Source organism: Vombatus ursinus, unplaced genomic scaffold, assembly GCF_900497805.2.
Source record: "Vombatus ursinus unplaced genomic scaffold, bare-nosed wombat genome assembly UNPS02014779.1, whole genome shotgun sequence".
In the NCBI taxonomy this organism is placed as follows: Eukaryota; Metazoa; Chordata; class Mammalia; order Diprotodontia; family Vombatidae; genus Vombatus; species Vombatus ursinus.
Window position 1 is genome coordinate 59,496,156 of NW_020954557.1, and position 12,722 is coordinate 59,508,877.

Consider the following 12,722-nt stretch of genomic DNA (forward strand, 5'->3'; position numbering starts at 1 on the left):
TTTTTTTAAAAAAAAACAGCAACAGAGTCAGTACAGAAGGAAGCTCTTTGATGCTTCTCACTCTTTACGGTCAATGATGTTTGGCCAGGATCGTTATCGACGCAGATACTGGATTCTTCCCCAGTGTGGGGGTATTTTTGTGGAAGGCATGGAAAGTGGTGAAGGTAGGAGACATTAGCCTATTTGAGAACAGCCAAAGCAATAGTTATATTAATATAAGCTGGTAATTTCTTTAATCTCTATCATTGTTTTAGGATCACCAATATCTCATACTTCTTGGAACAGCTTTATTAAGCTGTCTGTACCCCAGATACTTTACTTTCCAAAAATAAGGAACCTTGTTTCCATACTTATTCATTTCCTGTCTGCTCTATTCTCTTCTTTTCTCCTGACTGCTTTCAAACATACCCTCATTACCCCCATTTTAAAAAATAGTGTTACCCATTTTAGATCTCATTTTCCTTTCACTCCCAACTTCTCAGGTATTTGTTCTATACCATTTACTTTCATTCCCTCAACCATTTATTCTTTCAGTCCTCCTCTGCAATTTGGTTTCCATTCCAATTGTTCTACTGAAAGTGCTTGCCCCAAGATCACTAGTGCTCATGCCAACTATTTACCTTTTCACAGTCTTTTGTGTTTGATACTGTTGTCTTCCCTCACAGTTGGTCAATCAACAAGCATTCTGCTACCTGCTCAGGATACTAGTACCAAAGTAAAATAGTCCCTGCCCTTAAGGAGCTTGCATGTTAGCCGCTCCTTATCCAGATTTTCTCTTCTGTTTGCCTCTATGGTATCATATTATCTTAGTTCTCTGGTTTCTCTGACCATTCCTTTCCTGTCTTCCTTTCATTCTCCCACTCCCTAACTATGGACATTAACCAGTACTGAGTCTTTAACCCTTTGTTTTCCTCAGTTTTTACAGTATTTCCCTCAGAGAATGTATCTAACCTAATGGCTTTAATTATCACTTAGTTATTTGATTTAGAGCTGGAAGGGATGTTAGAGATATTTATTCTAGTCCCCTCACTTAAAAGAAACTGAAGTCTGAAGAAATTAAGCACCTTGCCCAAGGTGACTGAGCTACTAAATATCAAAGTTTGAATTTGAACCCAAGTACTTTAACCCAAATCTAGTGCTTCTTTTAATATATCACCAAGACTTCTGATTTCCAATCAAATGTTCTTTTCACTATATGAAGCAATGTTAGTGATTGTAGATGGACATGTGGGAATTAAGCTGAACTTTGATAGGAAAATGAGATTCAAATAGGTTAAGAATAAGGCAGATAACAGATACCATTGGAGGGAGGCCTAGGAAAGCCCAGACATAAGCAAAGCTTAAGAGGTCAGAATATGAAGGGCATGTTTAGAATCAGGATGGAGATAGGTTTGGCTACAATGAGCTTTCATTTTGTGTAATGCCTTCATTTTGCAGATGAGGAATGTAAGACCCAGGGACTTTAGGAAATGTAAAAAGAATTTTCACAGCAAATATATATTACACATTGTCATTTTCATTCTTTTTTTGGAATACACTTATAAAAGTATTTCCTTTTGCAGAGTTTCAATTTTAGGGTTTGCTTTTTCATATTTAAGGATAGCTTAATATTTGGAGCAAAATACTCCCTACACAAAGTAAACTTATATTTTAGTTGGTAAGTTAAGACATACACATAATAAATAGTGTAGATAATACATAATACAATGTTAATTTTGTAATAAAGGCAATTGGAAGAATAGAATTAATAAGATGTGAATTATGTTGTATAGACAAGTGTAAAAGGAAGCAACGAAAAGCAACTGGTTAGCAACCGCAAAGAAATAAATAATACAGGACATTGTTATTATTATACACTATATCCATAAGTACTTTCTTCCTAGTATTTAGAGCTATCATGAAGACAAGACTGATTTTAATAAAATACTATTGGGTCAAGCATCCCCTGTTAGCTAGTGATTTGAAATGTATATTTATAACTAAATTCTATCTCCCCTTGAGAAGCTACCATTATAATTTTTTGTTGTACTTATTTGAGATTTCAAAGATTGCAGCTCATACAACATTATCAGGAGGTTTTAAAATTTAAAACACAAGTGAAGACCTTAGTTATCTGAAACTATTCAGCTGCAGTAATTGACATGGAAATTAATCAAAAAAATGGCTGCCATACTGTTCCATCTTTTCCTGGTCCTCACTTTTTGCCTCTTTTTAATGAAGATATTTATTAATTACTGATCATTGACACATGCCATTGAAGGTAAGAAGAAGGAAAAAAGGCAAAAAGAAGAAAGTAACATGAGTTTTTTTTTTCAGACTTAAAGAACCTTTCCTGCACTGAAGATACCAGTTAAATTTTCAGCATATTCTTTTTAAAATTATTTTTAAAAGCTTAAAAGTGGTTCCAACTGCTTATAATTAAGCTTTTCTGCTAAAGAGTGAAAATTAAAAGCAGCCATGAGCAAATGCAACTAAAATCCATCATCAGTTCAGTCTCTTTCATTATAAACAAATGAGAGATTAGTGTTATGTTTCAGCAATCTACAAGTAACACCACGACGTGCTATAATTAGATAGATAGATAGATCAATCATGCAGAATGGATAGGGTCTGCAGATTACCACTGATCAGTGGAAAGTATAGCTTGAGGGTGTTTTCAAGTACAAATGTAAATCTATAAAGAGAAAATATAAAGTGTGGAAGAAAAGGAAGTCTCAGTCTCTCATAAAGTGATTAGGAAAAGTAGAGGTCTATTAGAAATGTGGATAATTAGATAATTGAGATAGAAGTTATTTTCAGTACATCAAGGATCAGTGATATTATGTAGGTGTGGGAACTTGGTCTATTTAGGCAGATCACAAGTCATCTAATTCTAATTTAGATAACTGTTAAAGCATTGCCTGATGCTTGTCTGTGGGTCGTCAGTGCCAGGAGAGTCAGAGGCATGACTGGGGTCAAGGTGTCCCTGATTCCATTTTGGCACTTAATCTACTACCCCATGATGTTTCTAGATAAATTATGGCATGGGGCAGGGGTAAGTACTGGGGAGAAGGGATTAAGTCAAACTAATGAGCTTTTGAGTGAGCAGGTTCAGAAATTCTACTGTCATATGAGACCTATGCCCATGTGAAGAACTCATTTCATATCTATGTCATTTTCTGTTTGAATATGTTTTAAATTTTGATCTTCTGGTGAAAGGGGCATGATCCCTTTAAAAGAAGGTATGTCAGAAGCCATACCCTAAAAATGTTGCTGGGGAGCTGTAGTCATTACTGAGTGAGTAATGAGTAAATATATGTTATTTTTGAATCTGGAATGACAGTTATAGCAGCCAAAAGGCAACAGGCTAAAAAAGAAAGGTTAGGTAGGGAAAATCTGCTTCTGATTGGGGAAAGGATAGAACAAGTAAGAAGGATGTGATGTTCTTCTTTCTTCTCAAGATTCAGTAACCCTGAGCATTCCAAGAGATGATTGGGAGCCCAAATAAAAAGACCTCAGATTTTCCTGTTTTTATCAAAATGAAGCCATAGACAAGACATACCACAGCTGTGAAAAAAGGTAGTGGACAGAATCTTTATCTCCAAGGAAAATTATGGTATAAATGTTAACAAGCCCCAAGGGTTTCATCAAATGGAAGAGAGCAGAGGAGCCAGAAGGAATATTAAGGCTATCCCTTTAATTGTGGGGTATCATCTTTTGATGGATGATATGAGATCTACAATGTGCTTTTTTTTTTCTTTCTGCTAAACTGCTTGTCAGCCCAGATACAATACCTGTGGTCAGGGTTAGTGTTATGTGGGTGTCCTTATGAGATGGTACTTTCAGAAATAGATATCAGCCAGGAGTCAGGCAGAGTAGCCAGGGAATTAAGGGAGCATAAGTTTACAAACCCCTGTTTAAGTGTTTACTATGTGCAAGTCACTGTGCTAGATGCTAGAAAAATAAAGATGAAATAAGATAGCTCTTGCTTTCAAGGAGTTTACGATCTAGTGGGAGGGAGTGAAGCTTGGAAGGTGGTATTACAAAAATGTAAATAACTATAATATAAATTACAACAGGATAATCAAGAAGCATTTATTTAGTGTCTCCTGGGTGATAAGGACATGATAATGTATGTTGAAAGTGGCAGATAAATAACCCTCCCCCAAAAAATCTTTGAATAATTAAAATAAATATCACATGAATTAAGCTACCTAACTTCGATAGACCTTTTTCATAAATCCTTTTTTTTTCCTTTTGTTGAGTTGTTCATCGTTGTTGCAATTATATCACTCTTGGTGACCCCATTTGGGGTTTTCCTGGTGAAGATACTGGAGTGGTTTGCCATCTCAGTCTCTTGTTCATTTTACCAGTGAGGAAACTGAGGCAAACAGGATTAAGTGACTTGCCCAGGGTCACACAGTTAGTAAGTGTCTGAGGCTATATTTTGAACTCAGATCTTCCTGACTCCGGGCCCTGTGCTCCATTCATTGTGCCACCTAGCTGCCATTGAGTTGTTCAGACATCCATAAATATTAAAATAAGCAGAAAAAATGGTAAAGATTTCATTGATATTTCATTTTATGTGGGTTTCATTTTCATCCCATGAAGGAAAGATCTAAAGGATTAATTTAAAAGGAAAAAAGGTTTTATGAACCTATGTAACATGCAAAAGCTTTAAAAAAATTTTTTTTAAAAACAACTCTAAAATGAAAATGCCATAAATGTTACTTCCATCCTATGGCACTCTCTATTATTCATTATGGTGACTTTTGGTCTTTCTCTTTCATATTTGCCTTTTGATCCCTCACAATTCTTTCTCCTTGTTAATATCCATTATGCCAACTCTTTGATCCCATAATAAATATAACCCATTCTTTGGAGTTTCAAGGTCCAGTGAAAGTAAAACTCTGTCATTTGTACCTTAAGCACTTCCTGGTTTTCCTTCAGCTCTCTCCTATGATCCTGCCAAGTTTGACCTTCTCTTTGTTTCCTCATTGTCTGTCAGTTTCCACAAATATTTTTGGCTCCCAAAGCCCTTGTGTAAGCCTGGAGGCTGTAGTCTAGAACAGAGCGCTGAAGCTAACTAACCCCAGAGGTGCATTATGAAGATAAGGCAACAGTGCAGGATTACTCCAGGGGCAGAGTGGATCTCTTTACTTGATCATACTCAAAGCTCCAGTTTTCATCAGGTAAAGGGTCATATTTTTGAATCCTAGAATTATAAAAAACAAATTAAGTACTTTCTAACCATGCAGAGAAAGCAAGTTCTTGTCCCTAATGAGTCCCAGTGCCCGTTAGGGACTTCTTACGTCCTTTGCCCCAGATCTCTTGAAGTGGGAATTATTCACCACTGCAGTGAGAACCTATCTAGCCCTTCTCTTTAGTGGGGGAAAACTAATCAGGTAAGATTCAAAACTTAAATGATTGATTATATCATGATTTTTAAAAATCACCAGAAGCCCCCTTTTGAAGTAGTCAGCTATCTGTAGTCATTTCACAAAGACTTATGATGTCTATATGTATGTATGCTGTAAGTTTTATTCACATAAGTATTATCACAATTCACTTCAAAGAGTATATAAAATTATTTTCTTGTGGTTGGAATATCATTGTATTAAATAATACCAGAGGGGCAAAGATGTTCCCAGTAGCTATCTTTACTTTGAGCTAAGCTTAAGGGAGAACAAATTACACACATCATATATAATTTTTATTAATAATTATCAAGGACACCATAACCACCTTTGCATACTTTTTTTCCTGTCTCTAACCTATTGACAATATTGCTTTATTTACTCATGAAATCAAGAAGAGAGGGGCTAGGTCTAATTTAAAACACAGAAGGACCAGCAATTGCATCATATGTATTTAAGCTTCCCTGAGTCATACCTTTACTATATTTAGGATCCATAAGCATGCTCTAGCAGTCCCAAATGCAGCCTAAGTGAATGACAGTTGCAATAATCTTCTGGCAAGATTGTGAACTGGAAAAGATGAATAGGAAAGGATTAGAGGTAATTCTTCACATTTAAAGATAATTAGCAAAGTTTTAACAAGTGCTCTGTGTGAATTATTTTTTGGTTGGACATATTGTAACAAGATCAACAAAGCACCTCAACTATACTTCAGATTAGAAATGTGGTTTTTTTTTTCATCAAACTGGTCATATCCCATCATGATGAACTCTCAGAGTCTATAGTAATGATCTTGGTGTTCTAGAATGTTGTAACATTACAATGTTTTATAAGATAAGTTGCTTGTCATCAGGAGTTTGAGTTTTTTGTTCTAATTTTATCTGAACCATATATTTTCGGTTTTAATGGTATTATTGGTATACTCATAACCTCTTTAATGTGGAATTGTAAGTGAACTGGTAAAAACCTATAATTTGTAGAGTAATAATGATGTTGATAAAATATAATTACAGAGGAAGTTCAAAATGTAGATGGGTCTTCACGGAATTTTTCTTTTGTGTAGGTCTAGAAGAAATTGCAAAAGAGAAAGAAAAATTGAAAAAAGCTGAAATTATACAAATCAAAGAAGAAATGTTTGAGAACTCTGATGATACATTAAACTGTTTAAATACAGGCCACTGTGAGCAAAAAGAAGATCTTAAAGAAAAAGACAACACTAATCTATTTCTCCAAAAACCTAGCTCTTTCTCCAAATTAAGCAAGTTGTTAGAAGTAGCTAAAATGCCTCCTGAGTCAGACATTATGAACCCAAAACCAAATGGTGGTGCAGCCAATGGATGCACATTGTCTTACCAAAACGGTGCAAAAAATTCTCTCTGCAGCCTTCAATCAGCAGTATCACAAAGCAACAAGGAAAAGGCAGATTCTAACCTATTTAATCCAGTCTCCAGTGGTCAAGGGAAGTTTTACAGCCCTCCATTAATTGCCAATGACCAATTGTTAAAAACCCTGACAGAAAAGAATAGACAGTGGTTCAGCCTTTTACCCAGAACGCCCTGTGATGACACTTCCCTTACCCACGCAGACGGATCTGCTGTTGCTTCACTGGTTCCTCATTCTCAGCCTCCTTCTAAATCACCTTCACCTGTTCCATCACCCCTTCTTGGGTCTTCCTCTGCACAGAATACAATGGGCCTCAGTCCATTTGCTTTATCGCCGCTTCAGGTTAGTCCCAATAGCAATAACACTCTTTTACTGTTTTGTTTTTTTACATTTTAGCCCTATCCTCACTGCATTATCAATTAAAACATTTTACTTTACCCAGTTTGAAAGCTAAAAATAGAATTAAATGACATTCTTAAAAATTTACTGGAAGTACATGTAGATTCTAAAATCAGAACATTTTCATACTCCTCAAACCTACTGCTATTTTTTCTTAAGTTATTATATATACTTATTACTAATGATGAAGTTATGAAATCTACATATAAAAAGATGATGTTTGACCATCTTCAGCTTTTGACAATTTTACTGCTTTAAGCTATGTGCTTAAATGTATATGTTGGTTACTATATAAATATGGCAAATCATTTTCAGAATTTAACAAATAATTTTGGATTTTCTATCATTTCTACTAAAGTTTCTCAATAATTTTCCAATGTTTTGGTGTTTATAGATGAAGAGTGGATTACCTATAATGGGACTTCAGTTTTGTGGATGGCCAACAGGAGTTCTCACTTCAAATGTTCCCTTTACATCTCCTTTACCTAGTCTGGGATCAGGGCTGGGATTGTCAGAAGGAAGTGGTAATCCATTCTTGACCCCAAATGTTTCTTCATGTAAAAGTGAATCACCAGTGCCACAGAATGAAAAGGCATCATCGGCTATCCCTGGAACAGTTGAAGTAGCAAAGCCAGTAGATTTTCCTAGTCCAAAACCCATTCCAGAAGGTAGGCATGTTCAGATGGTTTTTGTCCAATAATTTTGATTTTTTTATAATGTCTATAGTATACCATAGTGATCCAAATATATAGGATACCATAAAATATAGGCTGCATACCTAAAAGGGGCTCTTCCTGAAAGGAAAAAAAGGAAGAATGTTGAATAAAAACATCATAAACTGTTGTCATGTTCTATCCAGATTTTGGGGGAAAAAGGTTAAATGCAATCTGTATCTGGCTCAATATGGTAACTGGATCTCTGAATGGTTATATGTAGTTGGTAAGCCTTTTGATTTGAATTATACCAGAATATCATTCAAAATGTTTGTAAAAGATTTACATACTTATTTTGACTTAGAAATGCAGTTTGGTTGGTGGAGAATTATTGACCCAGAGGACCTAAAAGCTTTGCTTAAAGTGCTACATCTCAGGGGGATAAGGGAAAAGGCATTGCAGAAGCAAATACAGAAACACTTGGATTATATTACTCAGGCCTGCATCAAAAATAAGGATGGTATGTAAATAAATCATTTTCATTACTTTGCTTAGGAAAACCTAATTCATTTATTTAATTGAACAATCTACTGGAACATATCTTCATTCATTACCAAAAGACTGGTGTTGATGTTTAGAGTAGTTTTGCTCAGAGAAAACTGCTGACATTATCAAATTAGTATAGATTTTTTTATAATTCCTAATCATTCTCTACAGTTTATAGTTGAACAAAAGCCATACTTTAAGTAATTTGTATATAAAATCCCAGTAATTCAATGTTTACGTTGGATATGGTGAAAGTAACTATTGGGGGAGGAATCCTGCATTTATACAATTCAAAAAGTGTTCTTTTTCTTTAAAAAAAATTTCATTTTCAAATATAGTCGCTATTATTGAAATAAATGAAAATGAAGAAAACCAAGTAACTCGAGATATTGTAGAGAACTGGTCGGTGGATGAGCAAGCAATGGAGATGGACTTGACTATTCTTCAGCAGGTAGAAGATTTAGAAAGGAGAGTTGCATCAGCAAGTTTACAAGTGAAGGTAAAAGGGACTAAAAACTATTTCAAAATATTCCAATAAAGATTTATATTGTGAATAAGTACTAATTGTGAAAGAGTTTACAATGGAACTTCTACTTATGGGTTTTGTTTTCTTTATAAACAGCTATGCTAAATTAGACTTTACACTGTGTAGTTAGGTTCTGGAGGACATTATTTGGTACGTTGTATGTACATTCAAATCCATGTTGAAACATGTGGATGGTAAGTGATTTTGGAAAGGGGTAGTTTCAGTAGGATGCTGAAAACCAAAGGCAGATTTTAAGGCGTTGAGGGACAGGAGAAATTAGAGGAAGCAAGTGTAGACAATTCTTTTTAGAAGTCTATCAGTGAAGCAGAGGAGAGAGGGATTAAGAGAATCAAGGAAAGAAGTAGGTTTTTGTTTTGTTTTGTTTTAGAATAGAGAGGATCTGAGCATGTTTGTAACCGAAGCAAAAGCATCATTAGAAACAGAGACTTTACTTCAAAGTTTACTAGATTGTAAACTCTTTATGTGCAGGGAGCTTGGCTTTATTTATCTTTGTATCTCCCTCAGTGCTTACGTATGTTGTACATAGTAAGGGCCCAATAAAGGTTTTCGTAATAAATGAATGAATGATTGAGTATTTTAAGTTTAAATTGTGTCTACTACCTGACTACTACAGCTATGATGTTTAATCAAGATCAGTAATAGATACATAATAGACATATAATATAGTAGAATGATGCACTCATTTTTCTGGCATCATCAGAGAGTGTGCTATTCCAAACTTGTAATTTTTCCAAATAAAGCTTAATCCTTGAAAAAAAAAAACCTTAATCATTTTAATGGAAATTTTTTTAATGTTACACATTTACCTGCCTTTATATAGTAATACTGAACACAACATTTTATTGAAGACTCAAAGTTATTAATATGACTATTAAATTGAGGCATACCCCATATAAAGTTAACCTGACCAGCATCATTTTGATATTGTCAATAAGTTTTAAGCCAGTCATGCTTAAGTCAGGGTTCCCCTCTATAACATATTTCAGACAGTAAGTGGAGACCAGTATACCTTTGCTCCAATGTCCAGCTTTAGTTTTTGTTTTTTTACTTGTGATGTTTGATATCACAGAAATGGTAAATACATTATAAAAATAATTCCTCTGTGAGAATCATGTCCTTATCAATAGCAACCCCATTTGCACAGAAAGGCCCCAAGTTAACAACTCTAGTTGCTTCAGGAACACAAATGTAAGAAGTATGGAGGAGATGAGACCAGCCTTTTCAGACTTTTTAATCCATCTTTTGAAAGATCAGACTTTCTGGTCCATTGTCTGCTTTACTCCTGCACCAGTTTCTTGATGGAAGGCGATGGACGGGTCTCTGGCTCTGATAAATAACACTGTTCTTTCCCTAGACACACTAAGGCTCAGTATTTTTCCGATGTTCCATTCCTCTAGGGAAATGGATTGCATCTTCCTACAATATGAATACTAGGTTTGGGGTTTGTTTCTTTTTAAAATGCCCAAACATTTCTAAGAGTTGTCCTCTTTAGCTAAATTGTAAATTTGAGGTTAACTGTAAGTAGCAAACCTCAGGGGCCCTTGGAGAGTTTAAAATATTAGGTCTCCACATCTCAGAAATACAGACTCTCCAAGTTGAAAGGGACCTCAGAAGTCATCTAGGCCAACCTAAAATTTTGACAAAATACTCAAGTAGCCATCTATCCTTTCCCTGAAGATCTTTAGTGAGAGAAAAACCCATTACTCACTTAAGGCATTCAATTCTACTTTTGGATAGTTCTGATTGTTAGGAAGTTTTCCCTTAAATATATATCTTTGATCCTTGTTCTGACCAATGAGATAAAGAACAATCTAATTCCTGTTTCCATTTAATGGCCCTTTAAATACATAACAATAGCTAGCTGCTCTATATTCCGTAAGTCTTCTCTTTGCCAGGCTAAACATCCCCAGTTATTTGACATGATACTTATACAGCCCTTCACTATCCTAGTTACACTCCTCTGAACACTCCATGTTACCAATGTCCTTCCTAAGATATGGCACCCAGAACTGAACATAAGACTTTCTAGATATGGTCTGGCCAAGTCAGATTACAAGAGAGGGGCAATAACTTTCCTAATCTTGGACACTATACCTTATTTTAAACTTTCACAATGTGTAATCACACACACACTTTTTCTAATCTCAGGTGTCAGAAAACCAATTTTAAACTCTTAATGTCTAGGGATGCATTTTATAATTATACAATATTGTTGGTATAAGACTAACCTCCCCTTACGAGGTTATTTCACTTAGTCTTGTTGTCATTGTTAATCATGTTGTCATTGAATCAATTAATGATCCTAGGTGTAGGGTATGCCTATATGTACTATTTGAGCTAAATACAATGAGAAACTTAGGGGCTATCAAGGTGTCAATAGTTGTTTACTGCTACACTAACTAGCTGCAGACTTCTGATTGTTGTTGAGGCAAACAGGGTTAAGTGACTTGCCTAGTGACAACTAATAAGTGTCTGAGGCCAAATTTGAACTCAGGTCTTCCTTACTCCAGGCCCTGCACTCTTTCCACTGAGCCACCAGACTGCTGGTTGCCAGTGGCTATACCATTTGAATTCTTGTAGTTCAGAAGTGAGGAATGAAAGAATTCAGTGATCTGTAACCTATTTGATCAAAAACCTCATGCCTATACATCATGAATATCTTCTTCAGGAAAAGAATTGGAAGGATCTTCATATAGCAAGCATCAAATAACATCCCAAAGAAATGAAATTGATTACATTTTAACATATAGGAAGTGGCTTGTTACTGATATGGGAGTCAAGCTTGAACCAGCTGTCTGTATGCTGTCAGTCCACTGACTTACTTGAGCAAAGATCAAAATGATCACAAAACTAGAGAAAAGAATAAGAATGAGGAGAAATATGGCATGCATTTAAAACAATTATTGATACTAAAAATGGGAAAGTAGAAAAAGTTTTCCTGTTCTAATTCTCTTGTCAAGTATGTACCCTTTATATATATGTAGTTTATTCTTATAAAAAAAATTTTTGTAGATGGCAGGGCAGGTGTGTGGATCACTGGTAATTGCTGTTTTCTCCATTTCCTTTTTCGGTCATAACGATATCCAGATTTTTTTAATTCACTTGTCCATTTTTTAAATAGTTATTCTGTTTCATCCCTTACTCTCAGCCATCACTTCTTGTTTCTTTCAATGTTTTTCTTTAAAAAGTGGTTCCAGACACAATATTCTTGATATGAAATGACTGGTAAAAGGTTGGACTGTTATTACATTTGGACTATTATCTCCATTGATCTGAACACTACTACTACTTATGTAGCTTAAGATTGAACTGGCTGTTTTAGCAGCCATGTGTTATAATTGTCTCATACTGAATTTTGCTATTTACAAAAGTTTCTAGTTTTTCTCACAAAAAAAATTAAGCTAAATTTTTAATTCTGCAATTAGTTTTTCAAAACTAACTGCAGGATTTTACATTTATTTTTATTATATTTAATGTTCTTAGACAGTTTTTATAGTATTAAGGAATTTTTAAATCCTAATTATGTCATGAAATAGGTACAGTTCCCTTTCCAGCTTTCTGTCTTTCTACGTGATAATCATGCCTTTGGGTTTTCCAGGTTAGAAAGAAAAAATGACTTCTTGTTGGTGAACCCATACTGGCTTCTAGGGATCATTCCATTCTTTTTTATGCATATACCACATATTTAATAATCCATTCTAGATTCTTGTGATGTAAAAAGAACAGAATTCTCTTATTCTTAAACACGAAGTGGTATTGTGTATGTATCTTCAAAATTTGTAACTTCTAAAAGTGGGC

General features: G+C 34.9%; 1 protein-coding gene across 16 annotated transcripts in view; it reads left to right on the forward strand.

Annotated features, from left to right (window-relative positions):
- The window catches only part of BAZ2B (bromodomain adjacent to zinc finger domain 2B), a 342,755-nt gene that overhangs the window by 311,057 nt on the left and 18,976 nt on the right, over positions 1–12,722 (forward strand). For all 16 annotated transcript variants that reach the window (XM_027865747.1, XM_027865733.1, XM_027865732.1 and 13 more), the window contains 5 exons: positions 20–164; positions 6,460–7,121; positions 7,573–7,846; positions 8,196–8,351; positions 8,716–8,876. In XM_027865747.1, coding sequence (XP_027721548.1) covers positions 20–164; positions 6,460–7,121; positions 7,573–7,846; positions 8,196–8,351; positions 8,716–8,876 — 1,398 coding nt within the window. The remainder of the gene's footprint in view (positions 1–19; positions 165–6,459; positions 7,122–7,572; positions 7,847–8,195; positions 8,352–8,715; positions 8,877–12,722) is intronic.